Source organism: Parasteatoda tepidariorum, chromosome 9 (assembly GCF_043381705.1).
Source record: "Parasteatoda tepidariorum isolate YZ-2023 chromosome 9, CAS_Ptep_4.0, whole genome shotgun sequence".
In the NCBI taxonomy this organism is placed as follows: domain Eukaryota; kingdom Metazoa; phylum Arthropoda; class Arachnida; order Araneae; family Theridiidae; genus Parasteatoda; species Parasteatoda tepidariorum.
This window is the reverse complement of record NC_092212.1, coordinates 54,957,059-54,981,745: the sequence shown is the minus strand read 5'-3', so window position 1 is coordinate 54,981,745 and position 24,687 is coordinate 54,957,059. Positions and strand designations below refer to the sequence as shown.

General features: G+C 26.9%; 1 protein-coding gene across 2 annotated transcripts in view; it reads left to right on the top strand.

The window, feature by feature from the left end:
- Nucleotides 1-24,473, top strand: part of LOC107455556 (uncharacterized) — a 28,620-nt gene extending 4,147 nt beyond the window's left edge. Inside the window, exons 3-13 of one of the 2 annotated variants that reach the window (XR_006224958.2) lie at nucleotides 2,515-2,614; nucleotides 7,994-8,081; nucleotides 9,094-9,285; nucleotides 10,546-10,686; nucleotides 10,771-10,966; nucleotides 12,833-13,630; nucleotides 14,612-14,998; nucleotides 16,112-16,315; nucleotides 17,622-17,735; nucleotides 20,224-22,644; nucleotides 22,705-24,473. Coding sequence is in view for 1 of the 2 variants with exons in the window: in XM_016073167.3 (XP_015928653.2) it covers nucleotides 2,515-2,614; nucleotides 7,994-8,081; nucleotides 9,094-9,285; nucleotides 10,546-10,686; nucleotides 10,771-10,966; nucleotides 12,833-13,630; nucleotides 14,612-14,998; nucleotides 16,112-16,315; nucleotides 17,622-17,735; nucleotides 20,224-20,273 (2,270 nt within the window). In the remaining variant the exon portion in view is untranslated. Of the gene's footprint in view, nucleotides 1-2,514; nucleotides 2,615-7,993; nucleotides 8,082-9,093; nucleotides 9,286-10,545; nucleotides 10,687-10,770; nucleotides 10,967-12,832; nucleotides 13,631-14,611; nucleotides 14,999-16,111; nucleotides 16,316-17,621; nucleotides 17,736-20,223 lie in introns of both variants that reach the window. The other variant, XM_016073167.3, reaches the window with a different exon arrangement.
- Nucleotides 24,474-24,687: the final 214 nt, after the last annotated feature.

The following is a 24,687-nucleotide window of genomic DNA, read 5'->3' as shown; positions in this document are numbered from 1 at the left end:
TTGAGACATGGACAAGAAAGCTTGTACACTTTACTAAAGTATAACTACATTTACTTAATAATATTTTTTTGTTTAATCTAACAAAATAAGTATCATTTAAAATGCTTTCTGTATTTTCCATTTCAAAGATCGGTTTCAAAATATGCACATTTCTGCAAAGATCAACCCCCTTCTCTTAATAATAAATTATTTTGAGTTACTTTCTTTTTCTTTGATATAAAAATAGTGTAAGCTTTTGTTTAATTGTTTCACATCTACTGTAAACATTATAATTGATTATAGGAAACTATATCAAATGTTGCCCCCTACAGATGGGGTAATTATTGATCACTGGGGTAATTCCTGATCATTGTCATTTCTTCTTATAAATAGTATAAAAAATAGCTAATAAATAGTTAATTGTCTTTTCTTAAATAACAGTTCATATTTATTAAGTGGAACAACTATAAAATATATTTTAACTATAATCACAAAATTTGTTTTTAACTGTATACAAGACAAATGTGTTCTGATATGCACCATTTCTAGCTTGTCTTACCTTTCTTCTATCTTATTTTTATGTGTGTACATTGTTAGAATAATTTTTAAGCTGATAAATTAACCTAATATAAATATGGTGAGAAATTATATGCCTTAAAAGGATACTAAGCTTCTAGAAAGCAAAAATAGCAAATTTCTTTTAATGATTGAAAATGAAAATTTCAGTGTGAGAGCTGCTGCCAGAGCTGAAGTGTTAATCTTTATTCCGGCTTTTAAATAAAACGTTTTAATAGGTGCTTAAAAATATATTTTTGGTTTATTTGTTTGATCTTAATGTCTTATTTGTTAATTACCATTGTATAATTATTTTTAAACAGCCCATTTACTATAAAAACTGGTGATCAGTAANAAATAAAACGTTTTAATAGCTGTTTAAAAATATCTTTTTGGTTTTTTTGTTTGATCTTAATGTCTTATTTGTTAATTACCATTGTATAATTATTTTTAAACAGCCTATTTACTATAAAAACTGGTGATCAGTAATTAACCCAGAAATGATCAAGAGAAGGGGTAATTCCTGATCACTAAAAATTTATAATCTCTTAAATTCTAATTGGATTTTCAAACAAAAGAAGGTAGCATAGGAGTCATCTTATATAGCCTCAAATTTCTAGTAAATATTAAAATTCTATCTTGAATAGTTTTTTCACAAAATAGATGTTTGTATTTTTTGATCAGGAATTACCCCAGGTCACCCTATACACATTGAAGTTTAAATTGAAGTATTAATGGGCCAGTTGTTCATTAAAGTTAAGACTCCACAATTTTGCAACATATAGCATGATTATGATAACGTTGTCAGCATTGTGCACAAGCCACCTTTACCACTCAGATGAGCTGGTACTCAAATCATCTGTAGCTGAATGGGATTCCAGCTGTCTCTGTAGATCAAATCACAGTGCTTCATAATGATAACTCAGTGCATCTTACTAGATGTATAGCATCAGCTAAGCTAAAAAATCTGGTATTATAAAAATCTGGTATTTGTAGCTTAAGTAACATTTAAGTTCTCAAGTGTAACATTTTGAAAAATGATAAAATAAAAATTTATTGCTTAATTATTTTTATTATTTGAAAAAGTTATAAATTTTATTTTTGCTTATTATTTTTAAAAAAATATTTTTCAATTAAAATTTTTGAATTCATTGCTTATTTGAAATTTATAAAATTGTTAAATTTTATTAATTATTTTTATTATTTTAAAAAGTTATAATTTTTATTTTTGCTTATTATTTTTTAAAAAATATTTTTCAATTTAAATTTTTGATTTCATTTCTATTTTACTTTAATAATTTATACCAAGATTTAAAAAAAAGAAGAAAATTTTTTTTTTTTTTTTTAAATTGTTAAGTGGTGATATAATTTTTTAAGAATCCTCTATCCTCACCATCTTGGATTTTCGTTTAAATTTTTTTCTTGATTTTTTTGTACTTAACAAACTTTTGATGATGTAGTATTATAAACTAAAATTATCGGAATTTGAAAAAGCCTTATGGAAATGGCAACAAAAGAAAGGATCAGAAAAGGCATGGGTTTGTCAAGGAATCACTGCAAATTAAATTTGTCAAAAAGTAGTTGTTTTAATATAAAATCATTGTGCATTAACAGGGGTCTGTCTAGGTTTTTCTGAGAGGTACCTATTTTGTGAAAATGTAGACATAATTTGTGAAAATTAAAAATATATTAAAAAATAAACACAAAATATGATGAAAATATGGATTTACTGTTTCTTACGGGATACAAAAATAAAATTTAAGAAAAAGTATTTTGTGAAACTCCTGTTTTTCCTAAAGTTGAATTTGTGAAGGTACCGCTAAACAATAGTAAGTTTGGCTTGACATACCCCTGATTAATATCTATTGAAAGTGTCCTAATTTGAAAAATCAAATGAAAATGGTCTGAATAGATATATATATAAATTGTTTTTGTGTGCATTCTCATAATTGATGGTATTTTTTTTTATTTTTACTTTAGGTGAAAAAGATGGAAGGAAATTGGAAGACCTAGAAACACTGAAATGGAAACCGGATCAGTTAAGTGATCAGAAGCTTGAGGAGTATATGTCTATGGCAAAGTAAGTATGAATCACTTTATTTGATAAATATTGATGCATAAATATTTTATTTTTCTGTTACTTATTTAATGCAAATTTGTTAGAATAATTTTTCTCCGATGTCAATGGGTATTGTTTTTTTATGTATTATTCAAATATTTGTCTTTTATTTTAACAATAAATAGTGATGGTAACTATAAATTTCTCGAAATATTTTTTCTACTAAACTACCTAAAATATTTTAAGTTCGTGGCAGAGCTATTTTCATTCTTTAAATTTAGTAAAGCTTGGTTAAACTCGCCAATTTTTTTTTATCAAATCCTAGAAACTTTTTCTCTTTCAGTATTGTCTTAAAATTGATTGAAATCATTTAATGCAGAGGAAAATATTTGTCACAAAAATTATAAATTAATAAAAAAATCTTTTTAAAATATTGATTAAAGTCATAAATAAAAATCAGATTAAGGCTATTCCATAATGCTACGGAGAACATAACAAAAATATTAACATTTAATAGAACCCCTCCATTAACCAATTTCTTAGTTTTTATTAACTGTTTTAGATATAAAATCAAAGATTATAGTTATTAAGTATTTTATAATGAAAAAAAAATATTTAACTTTTAATTTGGTTGATATTTGTAACATCAGTCACATAAAAATTATAACATGAGTCACAAGATCTTTTTCTCTATTTGTCATTTTGTGTATGTAATTTCATGTATACAATTAAGGTTTCCTGTTAATTTCAAGTTTTTTTTTTTTTTAAATAAATTTAAAAAATACTTTCAATATTGCTTATAGAAGAAATGGAATTTCAAAATAAAAATATAATGTTTTATTCTAAATAAGACATTTCTAATTTTCTTTCCTTTTATTTTAAATAAATATTTAAAAAATATATGATATTTTACTCCATATCCTTTTTAACATTGGTGAAATTTTATATTTTTATTCCAAATAAAACATTTATTATTTTCCTCCCTTTTTTTTCTTATATGCATATTAATATTAGGCTATTGAAAAGCATCCCATATAATTAAAAAAAAATATATATTAAATATTTCTTAATAAAAAAATTTTTTTTGAAATAAGTAAGCCTAATAAAATGTAATGTCAGTCACCATAGAATTTTTCCATTATATATCAGCACCAGGATGCATTTGATAGTTTAAATGTATTTCATATAAAAGAACATATTTTGTTAGTCAGTTTTTGAAAATATAAAGTATTTCTATGTGTACATGTGCTAATAATATGTTTGATCAGTACTGATTTTATTTAAGTAAACACTTAACAGTACATTTTTCCATTTTAACAGCACTTTTAACTTTCTTAATTAGTTAAAATAAATTTTTTTATAAGTAAAAATAAGCTCTGCAATAAATTTGTATAACTGTCGTATCAATTTTAAATAGTATCTTATTAGCATTAATTTTTATCTCTATTATGAAGATAGTTGATGAATACTCCATATACATGAACCGCTGTCATTTGATGATCTTCCCTGTGGCAGAATTTTCTTGGGATTTCTGCGACATACCTCTCTATCACTAATATCTTTCTGCAAGATGCTTTTAATAATAACAAGTATGCATGTTACTAATTGAATTTGAAGTAAGAAAAACGTTGCGTTCACAATAAAAAAAAATTTTTTTTGAATAAAATAAAAATCGTATTTAATTTTTAAATGAATATGTAATGTTTTTTTTTTAATATACATTATTCTAATACAATGGCGAGATTCTCCCATTTTGTACGAAGAAAACACACTAATTATTTCCTTTTTCGCATTTCGTAAAATATCATCTCCTCAAAAAAAAAATTAAAAATCTTGTAATCCGTAGCAGTGACTGCTGAAAACAAGATCGACGGCGAAATCACGCTGATCGGACTCTTCAAAGGGAGAGGGGGGTGTTACTAAATGCTTGTTTCGTTTCGAGATTCGGATGTTGTAATAAATAATATCGTATTTAAAATATAGGATTTTAAAGACTGTGTGAAATACATGACCCCCCCCCCTAAAAAAAGGATAGAATCATTGTTTTAATTATTCATAAGCACGATTCGATTTCCCCATATTGTCTGACATATATTGGGATACTTAAAAATCACGGGGAAATCAATATCAATAAACTTCCGAAAATACAATCTAAACACTACATGGATTTGTGGTAGTATTGGCATAAAGTGAGAGCGTCAAAAAGAGATTATTTAATAGCGCAATTTAAATTTTACGTGTCGAAGTAATATTGACTAAAAATAACAGGAATTTTAAAAATCCCATGGAATTCAGTAGCATAGCACATGTAACAAAAAACCGAAAAACGGTGAAATCGTCACAGTAAAAGTAAATAGTTGATTTCAGTTTCGAGTATAATTAAACTGTATGAGAAACATCCGGATTTGTTTCGCTGAAAAATATGAAAATAGAGCGTGGATTAAAAAGAATATTGGCGCAAAATAAGCGTGTCAAAAGAATGATTTCTGGAGGGAAAAAATCGTTCAACATTTCTGCAGAAAAGAAATTTCTTTCTTTATTATTCTATATTTTTCATTCTTAAATTAGAATAGAAAAATCAGGAACATTTCTTTCCTCTCTGATGTGCTAAAAAGGCATCTTTTAATTATAATTTTGGAAGAAAAAAAAATTTCTGCAGAAAAGAAAACAAAAATTCCTTACTTCCTAACAGAAAATTCTTTCTGCAAGAACTCAGCAACATTCTGCGACAATGTCGCTGTGTCGCCGCCATTCTGCCACGGGGATGATCTTCCTTGTTAACTTTGACATGAACTTTACTATTCTTTTCTGCAAGTGTTTTCCTTAAGATTGCACAACAAAAATTGCCACATGATTAATTTTCCACTCATTGCAATTTCATTTCATAAACCGAGTTTGATAGTCAATATTCCTTAAATTTAGTAATAATGATTTTTAAGCTCTACCTAATTTTTGATAAATGTGTATGCATAATATTGAGCTGAAACATTTGCATTTATGAGTTATTGCACTCCAAAATTGTTCAAATCTGTGTTAAAATATTTTGAAGCTTTTATTTACATTGCTTAATGGCTTTATTCATGTCAAATGGCAAAGTAAAATAATTATTTAAAGAATTCCATAGTGACTGACTTACTGTTTGATTGGTTTTCTTTCTTTTTTTTTTCATTAATAAATATTTAATAATAATTTTCATTAATAAATATTTGATAATAATTTTTCACTGAAGATATTTAATAACTTAAAAAATATATATATATGGTATGTTTTTACAACAGTCTAATATTATTATGCATATAAGAAAAGGAATGAAAATTAAATGTTTCACTTAGAATAAAAATATAAAATGTGACTGACTTTTCATAAAGAGGACACTGAGTTAAACATCATATTTTTACTTTGAAATTCTCCTTCTTTCATGAGCAATAGTATAATTAAATTTTCAAATTTATTTAAAAAAACAACAGCATCATATTAACAGTAAACTTTAAAAGTACACTTGAAGTGACATGTAAGAAGTGACAAATAGAGAAAAAGCTCTTATGACTGATGTTACCACTTTTATATGACTGATGTAACAAACTAACTGCATGAAAATTTTAATAAACTTTTTTATTATTGTTACAAATTACTTGACTACAATAAGTTAATAAAAACTGAAATTTATTAATAGAAGGATGCTATTAAATGTTTAATTTTTTGGTTATGTTGTCCTTAGTATCATGGAATTGCCCATTTTCACTTTTAAGTTTCCTTTCTCTTAATTAGGCATGTTTGTGTTACTGTTAATTAGGCATGTTTGTGTTACTGTACAGTGCCATGTTATAAACTTCAAACATTAGCAATTTTTAACATCAGACAAATTATTTTCTTGCTTTTTCATAGTGTTTGGTGTTTTTTATATTTTCCATTTTTTTTTCTTGTGTTATCACTGATTCTGATGACTATGGATCCTTAGAACACAGGACTTTTAAATTTCAGGATCCCTTTTTACTAAAAGTGGGCCCCTACTTAATTTGATACAAATCTTTACTTTAAAGATTACATAAAAATAAATATTTTATGAATAATGAACAAAAAGTTATTATTAAATTGTTGAGTTATTTAACAAAGAAATGAAACAAAATTTCAATATCAATTCAATTCAAAATTATTTTCCATCTATTTTTATTGTAGAAAAAAAAATCGTTTTACCAGCATAAATCTGCAGGTGCGCACTTTCCCCTCCTATTTTCTCAAAAGAGAATTAAGTTTTCTAGAGGCATAATATAACTTTAATCAGATTCCATCTATAAAAAAATTTGACCTAATTGATGTGCGCCTAACGAAATCGCTGGCTAACAAGAAATATTCAGTCTTATTTGTAATTTTCAGATATGTAAGTGCACATCAAAAATTAATATAATAGCATCTAATTATTTTGAACTGTTACTGTCAAAAGGTCCCCCCCCCCCCCCCNCCCCCCCCCCATAAGCTATCCATTTATTTTTATGTTTCATAGGGATAGCTTAATGTAATGTAGATTTGTTTTAGGTAAAATACAGAAATGGTAAAGACATAATTTAATAAAGCAAAATATTTGAATAGTATAATCAGTGTTTTCATCATAGAAAAAAAATGGGTGAGAATTTCTCACCCTTTCTCAAATACAGGGTGAGATTTCAAAAAGTTAAGTGAGATTTCTGAAAAAACACAAAAACTCTTGAAAAAAAAATCATTTCTTTAATTATAATACATTTTTAACGTCTTCAACTTTTTAAAGCATTGAATATTTTTGATGCATCATCATAGAAGATTTTGCCTTTACAAGGTATTTGTCCATCTTACATAAGTGCATAAAAAATTTGAACGTCTTACATGAAGAAACCTTACCTACGGTAAACACGTGGTTGCAGAGAAATGTGTTCTGAAAGGGGTTCCGTGGTTGTGTTCTGTTGTTCGAAAAGGTTCTGAACAATACTGGTAAATAGGGAAGCTAGATAATGGGGCAGATGTTGAAAATAATGAAAGATCCAGTAAAAAAAGTGAAACGGATTTTATTCTAAATGGCGTAATTCGAAGCTTCTTCCAAAATGCGAAAAATTCGCGAATTTTGAAATTGATTTATAGAATGGGCGAATTTCTCGAGGTAATCATTTTTTAATGCGAGAAAAGAAAAAAATATGCGAGATTCTCGCGCTTCAGTAAAAACACTGGTATAATTATATAAACTAAGTATTATAATTTAATTAGATTTATTATAAAATAAAAACTGTAAAATAAGGTTAAAACTTTCCACATTCTTTGTTCTTGTGACGAAAAAAAAAGTTTTTGTATGCACAATTTTGAAATTATTTTATGAAAGTTCATCATTAAGAAACAAGCCTTTATTAAACTTGTTTATTTTTTATCACTGTTTAGAGGCATTTCTCTATTTTCCAAATCAGTAAGCAGCTCAAGATCACCAGAAAAATCAGATAACTCATTACAATCAGCTATTAAAGGCTTGGTATGTATTTCTTTATACTCTATATAATTGATTATTACACCTATTAAATTGATGCCTTTGCATCAGTTAAAATTATTCAATGAAAAATGATCGTTTAATTAATTAGATAAAATTCTGTAAATGCATTTTTTATTAACTGTATTTACTGATTCTTTGATTTTATACATTATGATTTTCTTGAAATTTTTTCCCTCTCAGTTGTTTATTTCAGATAATAAATGAAAAGTTATATAAAATTTTGTTTATTATTCTCTTTTGATTAATGACATTTGTATTTTTAATATTGTTATTATCTTCATGTTTTTTAAACTTATTTAATTTACACATTTTGATAAATTTTTATTAAACAGTTATAATATGCACAACTTGTTGCATTTATTATTTTATTTTATGCTACTAAAAAAATCTTGGCGATTATAATCTAACTCAATATTAAGTGTGGAAATGTTTATTTGACTCTTGTAATACAGTAGGGAACCGATTATCCGGAACGATCGGGACCATCGCTATTCCGGATAAGTGATTTTTCTGAATCGCTACAAAAAGCCGTTTTTTTTTTATTGTTAAACCCATCTAAATAAAAAATTTGGAAATAATCTAAAAAGAAGAAAAAACAATGAAGTAATACACTAATGATTATTTCCAAAATGATGGTAAGGTAAAAATCTTTCAAAAAAGAAAAAAAAATCCTAAAATCTTATGAGGAAAAAAAAATTTTTTTTAAATGGCGGGGAAAATGTATCGAATTTTGTTCCGGTTTTTTGGTTTTCCAGTTTTCTGATTTCCGGAGAACGGGTTCAGTACAGTACAAAGTTCTTAAAGAATTTTTATCATTTGCAAAACCATGTTAAAAAGATGAGATTAAGTTGTTTTCTCACTTCTGTGTGTCGTAAAAGAGCATGCATAGTGTTCCCAATATTTGTTTAAAGTTTTCAAAGTAAAGTTTCTAAAATTATTCTCAAAATATTACTTTCTCTATTTAATTGTTTGCCCGATATCAATCTCTTCTTAGACTGAATTTGTTGCTTCTCATCATCCTTGTCATCATGATGATGGTTGTCGCCAAGTCCTTAAACCTTCTTCCTCCTCTACTGAATCAGTTTCTAAAGTTAATACTAACACCTGGTCACAATCTGAAGCTCAACTATTTGCTCAAGCTCTTGAAGCCTGCGGCAAAAATTTCTCTGCAATTAAAAAAGAATTTGTAAGTTGGTTTGATTTTTTTTTATTATTTACTATTTGAAGTTGAATTTTGATTACATAATTAGCTGTCTTCATATTTTTCCCAAAGCTCTACATTAAATCTTCTGCCTTCTACAAATTGCTCTTTTATGGGCTGACATATTTAGGACTGCCCATTAACCAGTTATAATTGGTATACAAAAAAATAGAAAGTGATACATTTAAATTACAATATAATATAATAATTTTAAATTACAATAGAACCTTAATCGGTAATTCTCATGGAACCATTAATTTCAAACGACAGATACGGTAAAACGATAAATCTGGGTCAACGTAAAATGTTAAATAATGACTTGAAAATGTATGTGAAGTAATGAAGCAGTTATGGACTTAAAAATTAAAAAGTTTACTATCCGTATAAAAAAAATAATCATTGAAAAAAGTTATATCCATTTTGCTAAATTACTTAACAATGTTAAATAAGGAACATATTTGCTTAGTTAAAATATTTTAAAATTTTGGTTTGAATATAATCTTTTCTTCTCAGCAAATTTTCAAAAATTTTTGACGTTTGCACTGATTTCTGCAAATGTTGGTACTGGTTGTTGTTCAGTTTCAACTTCTTCATCAGTATCACTTTGCACTTCTTCAGCTTTCTTCAACTGTTTCTTGAATCGACAACATCACAAATTTCAACGTTTTCACAAAACTTAAAAAATCCTTATATTTTCTTCATTAACACCATCAGAAGTTGCTATATTTGTTCTCAAAATGAAAAAACATTAAAATTTTAAAATGGCGGCAAAATTTCTGAACAATAAATGTGAGAATGGTTTCAAAGAAGATCTAAACGGGTATTATTAACATTGTAAGAATAGCATTTGTAACAGTGCCAATAAAACAAGTCGATAGCTAGGGGAAAACGCAGGATGCGGGAATGAGGGTTCGAGGTTCGTCTTTATTGCAAAGAAAAGAATCAAAAACTCTTCAAACAACATAGTGACTCCATACTGCAAATTCCATTCTGCTAGAAGTTCTGATAAATTTTACATAAATTGGGAAAAAAAGTTTTTTGTTTGTTTATCAAGCAAGCACTATGAAAAGAAAGAAAACTCTTGCCTGAAAGAGGAAGTAGAACTCAAATTGTACATCACTACAGAATAACATGATAGTTCCTTATTTTAATGCCTTTATTGTTATAGAATTTTGAAATTGTTGTATTATATATACATATATTTAATAAGCATCTGTATATATATTTAGTATTTTGAATTTTCAGTTACCCTGGAAACCTGTACGTAGCATTATAGAGTATTATTACCAGATTAAAAATGAAAAAGCTGAAGAAACGGAACCAACTGATAAAGTTATCCCTAAAGCAGAAGAAGAACCTATTCCATCATGTTCGCATGAAGAAAAGGTTTCATGTTCTTTTCTTTTTAAATATATACATTGTCTACCATTTTTTAATGTGTTCAATCTTAAGTTTATTTTAATATTTCAGCCTTGTGTGAAAGAAGAACCTGTTAAAGTTGAAGAACCGCAGGTGAAAACTGTAAATACTGAAGATCCCCCAAAAGATTCGATTAATTTTTTAGATCATAGCAGAGTCACCGACCCTTGTTCAGCAGCATCAGAAACAAGCTTACCTCAAGATGTACCAGCTACATCAACCGTTGGAAGCTTGAAATTTTTTTTAGGTTTGATATTTATTTTCTTGTATTTAGCATTTTGTAAACGAAACTTTTATACTACTTTATACTAGTATTTGTAAAATAGAAAACTCTGTGCATATAAATTTGAAAGTTATGGAGTATAGCTTTTCTTAATCAGTATTATTAGTTTTTAACTGAGTCTGATATGAGGCTTTTTTATTGGTGTAAAAGAAAATTGTAATTGAAAGATGTTTTATTTTTCTATTCATTTTTTGATAGTTTTTTAAGTTTTATTTTCTTTTGAAATTTCATATCATTAACATGAATATTGATACCTTTCTAAAATAACTATTTTTTAAATTTAAGACTATATAATATGGATACAATTGAAGGTGGAAAGTTCACTTTTAATGGACTTTTCCTACTTCTTTAATTAACTGTACCTTTTCAACTATGTTAATGACTTAAAAGAAGGTTTTGCTTTTGACAATGCCAGAGTAAAACAAACAATATTTAAATCAATTAAATAAAAAAAAAGCATATTAAGAGTCATTCATAAGAAATGCCTCTTACTTTAAGACCATGAGAATTTTGTATTTTCAGAGAAAACCCCCTAGAACCCACAATGAAATAGTATAACTTAATACCAAAGTCACCTCAAATCATAATGTTGCATCCATGTTTCTGGCTCGAAATATGATAATATTATTTTTTGTTCCTGTCAGACATTGAGCAGACTTTTTCTAATCACATCTGACAAACTTAATTCGTATTCATCCGAAAAATACACTATTTTACATTTGTCTTGAGTTCAGTTCAAGGGTTCTATACCAGACTGTAATCTAGTTTTCTGATTTTTTATGAATTAATACTTTTTATGCTATGTGGTACATCTAATCCAACATCATATAAACGTCTTGTAGCAGTACGGCTACTTAATATTTATGATACTTTCATTGCACAATTTTAATGCAATTTAAGCTGCAGACTTAATATAATTCTTTTTTTGTGTGTGTGGTTATTTTTTATAGTCAACCACTTTTAGACTTCCCAGACCAAATCAACTTTGATTATTGATATCGAGATCTTTTACACTTTACAATTCAATTGATAACAAAGATGAAATTTTACAAGGGCATCTGCCTTCTTTCAATAATTTTATTACCCTTTAATGTCACTCCAGACAAACGCGTCTACCCATAATTATAGTTTTGTTAACTTAAACTGAGAGTTTATAACAGAAATGTTTTGGGTTTGCACGACTATGGTGGCTTAGTAACTTTTTTTAGTCAAGCATAAAAAATTTAATTAGCTGAATCCTTTAAATACAAAAATACTCTAGTTGTACAAAATACTGTAGTTTATGCATATTATAACACATAAAAATTTTAAATAATTTATATTTGATTTCAATACTGAATGAATAAAAATAATTTGTTTTTCACTCATTTAAATATGAAACAGCTGAAAAAAGTTATAAAAAATAAAGCGGCTGGAGACTTTTGCACTCCACTGTATGTTGTTAGACAAGTTATTTTATTTATTTATCATTTTGTGTTGAGTTAAAAAGAAATTTCATGTTGAAAAACATAGCATTGTAAAATCAATTTGAAGTTTAGATAACTTTTTCAATGCATTAATTTTTTTTACCTAACTATTTTTATTTGTAAAATGATGAATTTTTTAAGTTTTAACTTTAAAAAATTAATCTGTTTCTGAGCATTAATGTTGATTGTCTATAAATTAATGATGAAAAATGCATAACAATAATCCAATCTAACCTAATATAGATACTGTTTTGCGGTATGCTGATATGGTAGGTAGTTCTTGTTTCATTTATGTTTTTATTTCAGATATATTCATGTTTTGCAGTTTATTCTTTCACTAATAAATGTAATTTTTTATTTACAGGAGGTCGTTTAGTACTTAAATTAAATGCGCAACAAGACGGTGGCTCTGGGAACAAGTGCCAATGGGTGCAATCTAATGATTTGCCTAAACATTCAAATCACAACAAAAAAGATAAACATAAGAAAAAATTTGCTCCATATAGTTATAGTTCTTCTGGAACTCAAAAGCCTTTGAAAAAAGGGGATGACACTTCTGCAGTACCAGACTGTGATCCTTCTGGTATAAAAAAGCCTAGGCTCAAAGAATATGAAACTTCCGAAAATAGTGCCCTAGGACTTCTCCTCTGCAGTTCCTCCTGGACTCCACCTGTTGCAGATGGTCAAGAATCTATAGACGTAGATGATACCTCCTCTAAAACAAGCGAAGGCTATATTTCTCCTATACTTTCCAATAATTATCGAACATCAAAGATAGATACCATAAAACATGATTTTGCTAGCAATCCCAATACTTCTAATGAGCTCGGTGAACAAAAGTGCGATTCAGACCCGACTTGGGTAAAAACTGATAACTGTATTATTAGTGATAGTGCCTCAAAAAATGCTAGCGTTTTAAGTGGCAAAAACTCTCCTAATCAGTGTTATAGTTCTCCAATGAAAAAGGAAGTGCTTAACCATAAGAGTGCCTTGAGTCATGGTAGATCTGTAAAAAGTCCTTGCTATCAGTCTCGTTCAAGTCATTCCAGTAGTCCATTACTGAAGCAAAGGAACATCAAGTGGTCCAATATACCATATCCATTAAAGTCATCACCTAGTTCATTATCCCCGGTTTACATTGATTTAAGGAGTTCTACTAAAGGTTATTATTTTTCCTCTTCTATGTTTATAAGTTGAAAACAATCTTAACATATGACTATGCTTTTATGCAATTGAAAAAAATAATGTGATTGTCAAAAACTTTCCAACCCTGCCTAATTATGATATTTTTTAAAGTGCTTAATAATATTTTTTGCGTGCTTAAAAGGTGCTTATTTTTTGTTGAATAATTTGGCTGCGCACCCTAAGTTAATTATACAAAAATGGCTAATATGTAAAAATCTCAATTTTAAGTTTTTTTTAATCGTGTACATTGGTTTTCTTATTGCACCCCAATTCTGGTAAAATATTATATACTCGCAGCACATTTCATTAAAAAAGCTTATAATTATTAGTATAATTTTTTTAAACCTTAATTTTCATTGTAGCATTTTGCAATGAAGGTATACTATTCTTCAACAGCCTGTAATGGACAAAGGGCAAGTTATATGCATGATAGTGGTAATGTGGTCCTTCAGCTAATGCTGCCTCAGACAAGTTTATACCTATCAATCTAAAGTTTGATGATCTTCTAACCATCACAGTGGTTTGAACTCCTTTCCTTGAAATGGCATTGTCTGAAACACTGAGCTAATGCAGCTTATATATTATTATAGTGAATGATAATTTACAGCATCGATCTGTTTAATTAAAAACACATTTTAAGCATTTTTTTTTTGTCCAAAGCCTAAGCTATTCATCTTGGTGAGGTTGTCTTCTGCATATCCATATAAAGAAAACAATTTTCTGTTCTTGTATTTATAGAAAAAAGCTATATGAAAGAGAGAAAAATCTAAATATTCAGCCGATGCTTAACTGTGAAAGAGTTTAAATTATTAAAATATTTAATATATATGTACTTTAAAAGTTCATAAAAAAATCCATACTTTATGTAGTTAGAAATTATTAGTAAAGTTTTTATTATTGCACTTTTTTCTATTCAATTGTAAAATAATATCATAATTTCATTTTTTTCCCTTCGCAGAATCTGCTATAGATTTATCATCAAAGTCTGACAATGGTCTAAACAATGCAGATCATTATGTGAAACAAACTCACTCTAATGAGAGAAGTGAGTGCAATGAATGCATTCTCTGCGAATCTGATTCGCGACCTGATAGTGAGTTCTCGCCTCAGTCTTCCAATTTCACTCCATCTGCAGAATCACCGAGAAAAGAACCATCATGTACAGCTTGTAATTGTTGTGAAGGTGTTTCTACAGACCAATTACCATTTGATAATTCTGGTAGAAAAGAAGATGAAACCATGACTAACAAAGAGTCTGATGATAACAGCCAACTTTCCTACACATATTGTAATCTTCCATACCATTGTGCTTTACCAAAATGCACCAAAGATTATACATTAGAAGGTATTATTTCTATACTTTAATCGAAATGTATTTTATTTCTTTGTTTTCTGCTCCCAACAATATGGCAGCCTAGTACAGGCCAGAACCATCCCGACCTGTCGTTGACAGGATCAGGCGCTAATTTTATTCATCTATTGATGTCCTTGGTTTTAAGATTTCTTTCCACAGAATTCTTTTGTTTTAGCTATTTTAAACGAAAAAAATGCTAACTAGTTATCAATAATAGTTTACTTTCTAATGTTCTTAAGAGGATGCTTTACAGTGAGGGAAACTTCTCATGGCAAATTCTGTTTTTACCTCTAATGGTAATTTAAAGTTTAGATAAACATTGGTAAAGTTTAACTTTGACTAAATGTCATAATTGTTTGAATTTTTAAAATTTAAAAAACATATTTCAGCATTTTTTTAAATTCATGACATAGTATGTTCTCCTGATCTCACTTCTATACTTTAAATTTGAAATGACTTATGTTGATTAAAAAGAATTTCTATGTAGGGTTTCTCTCATGGTATTGTCCTCTTAACAGAGATTTAAAATTAAATGTTTTTGTTATTCCATGTTACGAAAGTTATTATCCAAGACCATTGATCTTGCAGAAGGCAATTTTTCCTTTTGTTATTATTTTTAATTCATTTTTTCTTCCTTCTAAAATTATTCTATTACTTTAAGAATGACCTATAATTAATACAATTATTTTCTTAATTTTTTGTTAAGAAACCAATAACTAATTATTGTTGAGTTTGCTAATTTGGCTTCTACTTTGCAAAAAAAATTAAACTGATGAAAATATTTTGTTCATACTTGTCCCAATTTGTAGCTTTTTTTCTGGATATTCATGAATTCCGTGTGTTTGGAACATCCCATTTTGTAAACTAAAAAACAGTTACAGGTTTGCAAACTATCTGGCAATACTTCTTTCATGTTTTTATTTTATTTTTATATAACATGCTATATTTAAATTTTAATACTAGATTATAGTATAATGATAATGTAACAAAACTCTTAATATGCTTTATGAAATTTTTTTTATTTATTTAAGTAATTTATTTATCTTTAATAGAAATATATATCGCTTTTTAATTAACTAATTTTAATCTCCTTTACTAATTTAGAGCACTTGTGCAATAAAAGCAGCATTAATAAGAATCAAGTAGACTGCCCTGAATACATCATAAATGATATTGATGAAAATATGTGTGAGAAAAATCCCAACTGGTGTAGCAAAGCATCATATATTCCTTATTACTCTCATTGTTATCCGTACTATGTTAGTTATGGTGTAACATCTCGAAATTCTGCAGAATCGACTGATACGGGTATGTATTTAATGATCATTTTAGCATTTTTATTATGAAAACTGCTAGAGTGCTTGTTTTATGCTTGTTCGAGTATAAAACAGCTCAAACTATCTTCACTGCATAACATTGAGTTTAAAGAAAAGAAATGCATGCCTTTTGCTTAATAACTGTAAAAATTAAGTTATTTTCTAAAATTAAAAATGCCTAAGTTACTTTAATCATTATTATAGAAAATATTTAGAAAAATATTATGAATGCCATATTTGCAGACCTTAAAAAGCTTCTAACTGAAAAAGAAATACAGTAGCGAACCGATTATCCGGAACGATCGGGACCATCGCTATTCCAGATAACTGATTTTTCCGGTTTTCTGAATCACTACAAAAAGCTTTTTTTTTTTTATTGTTAAACCAAACTTAAAAAAAATAAAAATATTTGAAAATAATCTTAAAAGGAAGAAAAAACGATGAAGTAATACACTAATGATTATTTCCAAAATGATGGTAAGGTAAACATCTTTCAAAAAAGGAAAAAAATCCTAAAATCTTAAGAGGAAAAAAAAAAATTTTTTTTTAAATGGCGGGAAAATGTATCGAATTTCGTTCTGGTTTTTTGGTTTTCCGGTTTTCTGATAGAGAAAAAAAGTAAAAACTGGGTTTTTTAGATGTGCATATAGTAGTGCACTCATAACACCCAGTTTTTAATTTTTAAATTTATGAGAGCTAATAAATATCAAAGTAAGTGTTAACGACACCAGGAGTTATCTTAACAAAAAATATTAGAACTGCTTGATTATTTTTACGCTTAGGCATTTGCTTTTAAAATCTACAAATGTGGCTCTCATAATTTTCATAGAAATAAAATTTCATATTTTATGTTATTTAATAATTATTCATTTTTAGTAATAGAATACAAACACTGAACAGACTTAATTTGTGTAAATGAATAGATTTATATTGTGTATTATATTTTAATGTATTGTAACATGCTTTACTACTCCTAGTTATGAATCCTGAAAAATGTCTTATATAGAATTTAAACTTTCATAATTAAGTAATTAAAGAAAACAAATCTTGCAAAGACATTGTGATATTAAAATTGAACTAGTATGTTTGTTTTAGAACTTATCAGCCTTACTTTTCATTTAATAAATATATTTGTCTGTATGCAGTAGTTTATTTATTTATTTTTTCCGAAAACGTTTATGAAATAGCTATTATTGTTTGTATAGAATATTACTGATTGATGTGTTTTAATAAATACTGATGGTTTTAAGTTTTAATATTTTTTTCTAATTAAGTTGTTTGTTTAATTATATTTTTAGAAGTATCAGAAGCTCCATTAGACTTATCATCTACTAATGAAACAAAACCAGAGAAATTGCCTAATGTAGAAAAAATATCAGAAAATTCCAGTGAAGAAGTATCCCAAAATGCAGGTACTTCCATTTTCCTTTTATTTTTAAAAGAGTGAAATTTCTACCACAAATATGAAACTTATGAAATAACTAATTAAAAAATTTTTTGTTGAAAGTACATTATTATTCTAGTTCATTCCCTAATATGTATGGGAAACAGTCTAAATGTAATATATTCTGTTTTGACTAATATATGAATTCATTGAGCAATTATGCTCTTTGTAGTGCAAGGGTCTGTTTTAAATGGCTTTTATAAACAATCAACAATTTATTGTTAACAATCAACAACCAGTTTCTAAACTTTTACTGGGAGCTGGATACACGGAAAAAATTTAATCTATTACCCAACCAATTCACGGTACCTGATATAAATTTTAGTTTTTACCCTGGTACCCCACAAAATTTCTATTCATTACCCATTTGGATATTAACACATTGATGCGAAACAAAATAAAAATCTTATAATTTTCTATTGAACAATTATTTTACAAGATAAACTTCTAAAGAAATTCATTGTGTGTCTAATAAATAAAAATGTTTTTGTTTTTTAAATAGATTTCAAGAAAGAAAGAAATTTGGGTTGACTGTATGGTTGTAGAATGATTAACATAAAACTAAGTCTGCTAATAGTTAACTTTATGATTAATTAAATTTTCAATAGAATTTATTTATGTAACTTATGTTAAACCATGGAATATTTTAAAAGTAATGAAATACTAAAAAAATGGTTAATTAGCAACACTTAAATTACGTTTTTAGTTAATGGATGTTTAAAAATTATGTGCAATGAAATCTACCTTAGTACTTTTAAACTTTTTACTATTCTGGTAATTACCAATGTTGAACAGAACATAAATATAGTGGTTTTGTTGTTCATAAATTTGCTGTCTTACAAAAATATTATATATGAAACTAAAGCATATTTGCGTTACGAAGAGAAAAAACCTCGAAAACTTCCTTTGGTTAACTAGACAATAGGAGAACTTTAATCGGACTCTTTGAAATAGAATTTATTGAAAGAATAAGCTAGAAACACAGTTTTTGATTAAAAAAATTTAGTTGAAAGTTACCGAGTGCAAATTATATAACTTTAACTGAAAATATAATAAAGTGATTTAAATTTTCTAGTGATTGTTTAATGTTAAACTACATTAAAATAGAAAAAAAAAATTTAATTTTTCTTTTAATAAAAGCTATTTTTTGTCTAAAAAATTTATTTCTCAATTTTTGTTTAAAGTACTAGCTTCATTTTCACATGTGCTTTTTTGAACTAGTAAATTAAGTTCAGTGTTGTTTTAATTAGTAACAGCATTAGAATAATTGATGTATTGTTGGTAAGAATAAGTTTCTATTTGCAACTGTTTACTGTATTCCTATAAAATGCTATGCTTGCAAGCCTAAATAGTAGAAATATTATTGCATTTACTCATTTACTGAAAGAAAATTTAGTATGAGAGTAATACATATATATCACAATTCTCTATAGTTATTTTTTAATTTTATTCATTATAAAATACACAATTAGAAATAAATTAACTTTTTTAGTACAAAACTAACTTTTTGTGTCCTAAAGAGAAGAAAAATTAAGAATTGTTAAGTACCAAAAGCTTTTCAAGTTTTTTGTGTGGTTGTAATAAAGATATGGTTGTACTGCATACGTGTGGGAAGCCTGATGTTATCAAAATTGTAAATGCTTGCCATATTATATATCTAAATCCTATATATAATTATTCATGTGGGGAGATTCACATCGACAATGTCAACCTTCATCTATGAAAAGGTACACCAACATAGAATCGAGTTATCATGTCTTATATACTAGTGAATTGGAATTGTATTTTTGTAGCGGTACATGCACTTCAATTCATATCTTTAATAAAAAGAACTTTTTCAAGAATTAAAAGAAAACAGTTACTAGGCTCAGCTATATTGAAAAAGATCTAAAGTGTTGTTTCTTATTCCACTTGATCCAGTCCTTAGCTAGATCAAGTCCAGAAGACTGTTCACCAACAGAAAGTCCTGAACCAGAACAAGAGTTTCAAAGAGATCACGCTTCTCCAGTTCTAAACAGGAGAGCAAATGGTCTGGAGTAGATTGGTGGGAATTACACTTTGGACAAACAGGAAACTGAAAACTTTTTTTATTATTCTTTTTTTTTAATAGCTAAGAATTGTGGTAGTTTTCTTATTTTATTCATTCTTCATTACTAAAATTATAGCTTCATTTTTTGGGAATAAAGGTTTTCTTTCACAATTTAACTAGTGTTATAAGAAAGTAGTTAATGGTGCTTTTTAAGTTTGTTGCACTTGTATAAATTTTAATTGATGTAATCTGGGTTTTAAAGAAAATTTGTTTGTTTTAGTTATAGATAATTTTGAATATTTAATGTATGCTGGTAGTATGGAAAATGTCCTATAATTAAAAAAAAAATTCTGACTGTTATACTATTTCTATTACTCATGTAACAATCTTTTTATTTTTACTTATGGCATGTTTTTTTTTTTTTCAGAAGGAGGTCGAGGAATGTTGTACCAGTTGTTAAAGAATAAAAGTAAATAGAGCTGTATGTATCAGCTTTTATATTTGTGCTGTATAAAGTAAATAATCTGGAAAATTGAACTCACCATTCTGCACCAGTCAAATTATGAGTGTTATTTTTTTAGCTGCAGAATAAAATCACTGATTATTATTAATTTTATTTTCACATATTGACACTATAATATACAAACTACTTTTTTATCAACTGTAAATTTTGTTTTATTTTGTTTTTTGTTTATTGAGGTAGAAAATAATAATACTTTTCTAAACATTTTGTATTTACAAAAGAGCTTATATTTATATTTACAGCATCATGTCTTGTGACAAATGTAATAGTTTTTCACATTAAATTTATTTGAACTCAAAGTTGCTGTTTGCATAGTTTTGACTTTAGCTCGAACCAATTTTTTTTTTTGACATTAGAGGTAATTTTATAGAAAAAAAATGTCTTTCTTTATGAATAAAATATTTAAAAAAAATTGTTTTATTACTGTTATTTTGCTATGATTTCTCATAAAAGTTTGTGTTATTTAGTCATTGAAATTTCAAATGTTGAAATCCTAGGTATAATTGAGCACTTTAAAAAAAAAATCTTATTTTTTCATAGTTGCTCAAAGTTTTCTATTCAACTGTTTCTGACCTTTTCTTTTAATTTTCGTTCTTTATGACCTTTGAAAATATTTCTCTTTTCCTCCTTGTTTTGTACATCAACAGTTTTAACAATTTGGAAAGTGCTCCACTGGCATCATAGAACTCTCTCAGTCCTTAAAACCTTCTTATTCATCTCTTCACTGCAATTTATATTTCGTTTAAAGTTTTCTGATACACATTTTTTTTTATGGAGGAACCTTAGGTTGGCATATAAGTAGGAGATGACTGTACTAAAATATGGCACATTCTTCATTCTCTATTGGTGAAAATTTGGTGATTATTTAAAATATTTTTATAGCAAGTTTGTACCTTTAATATTTTGTTACCAGAAAGGATCGTGAGATTTTTTCTTCCACTCCTTTCAATTTGGCATTATAAAGTGATCTTTTAGTTTATCAAATGTTTCAGAGTAATTAACCGAAACAGCCTTACAAACAGAGTATATCAGGTCGCATAATCTAGTGACTGGATTGAAAGCATTATAGCAAAATATGTCTGAACACATAATTAAGTTAAATAGCGCCATGACCGGAAATCTGTTTGTAAACTTGACACAAAGTGTCCTAAACGAACCTAGTCCTGTTATTGTCTGGAAAGTAAATAGCTGGTGTTAAAACATGTTAGTATCTTCTTTATGGAAGAAAAAACACTTTTAATTTAATTTTCTAAAAGGAAGTGTAACATTGAGTCTGTATAGAAAAATGTTTTCAAAATTAAAGATTTTAATCTTATATTTTGATACCTATCTCAAACTCTCTTTTAAATGTTTTAATTAAACCAGGGAATGAAGATTCTTTTTTAAAGCTTCCGGTCAAACTAAAATTTTTGCATGCTGCAATTTTGAGAAAAATATGATATATATTTAAGAGACGTAATAAAAAAACTTCTCGCTGAACAAACTATAATAAAATGTCAGGGCCTGTGCTAAGGACTTCAAATTATTAGCCAGACATCAAAAGCATTAGCCAAATTTTAAAATTCTTAGCCAACAGCAAATCACAAATGCTTTTCTATGATTAAAATTTTTTATAATAGATTTTTTCACATAGAACACTGCAAATCAAAATACAAATTTACTATAAATTGAATCATTCTATAAAATGCAAATTCAAATCAAGAGTTATTTTGCAGTTGGGAAGGAGTAAAAGAGCAATGAATGGGTGAGAGGATGAAAAATGTAGATTTTTAATTGTCTTTGAGGGAAAGAAATAGGTCTAGGTTGAGGTTAATTTTTAATTACTTCTTAGACTAAAGCAGTAATATAAAGATAAGCCTTAGGCAACATTATGTTATTGCCACATTATTGTATATGTTATAGTCATGAGAAAACATATTTTTTGCAAAAATATTTGGATGATAGTATGACATCTTGCTACCACATCTGTTTTATTGACGCAAACTATAAATTTCGTCCCGTTGTATCGCGTGTTCTAAACTCAATACAACTCTAATCGGTTATTAGATGTATGTATCTAACAGAAATTACTATAATCGAATAAAAAAATACAGGATTCGTCTAGAAAAATTCTCTTTTACCTTTTTTTTTTAGGATTGAGAGTAATATATTAATTTTTTTGGACTATAAAAAATCATTGGCCAAAACTTTCATCAAAGCACAATCTTCTTTCTTCCTCCAAATTTACGATTTTTTCGCATTTGGCGAGGTGGTGAATGCTTAGCACTGGCCCTTAATATTAAAAATAGAAAAGTACATTAATTTAAAAAATAACATTAACTTAAAGTAAAATTTTCATAAGCATTCAATATCATGCACATATAATTAAAAATTGTTAAAATAAAGAAAATATAAGGAATGTGTTGTCCCAATTTATAGTGCTTAAACGCAAAACTTCATCTTAAAAATAGGGAATTTTAATTTGAAACAAAGCATTTTACTAGACAAAACCGAGCCCATCTGAATATTTAGTCACTAATGGTGAACAGAAGTTTCAAGCCCTGAATTAAAGTATTATTTTATTTTTCAGAAAAATCCTAACAACAGTTAACATTTATGCCTGAGCAGATTTTAAATTGTTTTTCTACTCATTTAATTAACACTTCAAACTTCAATCTTATCTATTTCTGTACAGAATTGCATTGAGATAAACAGTATTGACATAAAGTACAAGCCTATCATTAAACCCAGATTGTTGACTCTAATAGTAAAGAAAAGTTACAAATTGTTAAATTACAAAAACTGATAAAAGTTAAGATACATTGACTTTGTTTCAGTTATAATGAAGGTTTAAAAACCTTAGTCCATAATCTATATGAGTTTTACAGATTTTATTTTTAATGTGTTTTCTATTTTTAATTTGTTTAACATATTATTTATTTAGTCAAGCCATTATTATAATAATATATAATAAGTTGTATGTTAACATAGACAGGAAATTAATTGCGGAGAGCAGAATAATGCAAAAACTAAAGCAACATCAAAGAAACCATATTATTTAGGTAAAAAATTGGCCTACACTGTTTAGTGATTTCTAATTTTGTATAATTTTTTGCTTGAATAAAATCTATATATATATATATATATAGGAAATGAATCAATAAATACAACATGAAATATGAATTATCCGCAACTTAAATTCATAAATGATTCTTCTATCATATGATTTGTCCAATAAATACATTTGCAAACGTACAATATTTTTATTAAATTAAAATTATTGTGATAACAGTGTGTAAGTTTATTAAAATTTGATATAATAACAAAAACAAGACTTTTTTTTTTTACTTAAATTTTTGCCTAAATTATATTTACTTAAATTATTTAAAATCACATGACTATGAATGTTTTTTTGTGCCTCATCTTTCTTTTAATCAAACAAGAAAATTAATCATGTTGTCCAAACTTGCCAAGGACTGGATAGTGGAAAATTTTGTTTCATTACTCAATTTTTTTTTATTTTGTCTTTACATTGACCTTTTGTAAAGATTAAAGTATAAAAAAAATTTAGTACAAATTTTATAAAAAATTTATTATATAACTTTTCGTATGGTTTTTTATTTTTATTTATAAAAACTGATAAGGCTAAAGACAGTTTAATCAGTTTAAAAAAAAAAAATATTATAAATTTTACAGGATTATTCTTAAATTGTGATTAACAGTTGCATGTAACCTATTATAAATCTAAATATACTTTCTGTAAAACATTAAAGATTAATAGTTTTTTAAAAAGCAAATATCATAACTTTTTTGAACGACATTTGACTTATTGCATATGATTATAATGCGACCATATTTTTATATTACAACTGTTTTTGTGAAATTTTTTTAATTTTATTTGTTAAATGTCAGCCTGGCCTTGCTTTTTAGTTTTTGTAGTGTGGTTACAAGTGCCTTTATCAGAAGAAAGACTAGTGTCTCTACAAATCTAATCACGCACTTGTGTTACTTGTTTCTTCATTAGATGAAATCATAGTATTCAGAATTTTATTTATACTTATAGTAATTTTTTTCCTTTTTTGTGAATCTTATGTATATAGGCCAATTGTAATTTTTTATCTTTTATGTTATATTTATTTTCATTAAATATTGTACATTTTAGATTTGAGACTTAATCAGTTGTTGTTTTTTTTTCCATTCATATCATACATTATTTCTTAACTATTTACCCTGTAACTTCGAACAAAAAGTTATTTTTTACTAGTCTGCAAAAAAGAAATATACTGCATTTTATCTCTATTTTTCGTCACAATTTTATAATATTAACAATTCAAATGATCAACTGATAATTTAAAAATTAGATCCCTGAAAAAGAACAAGACATTAAAG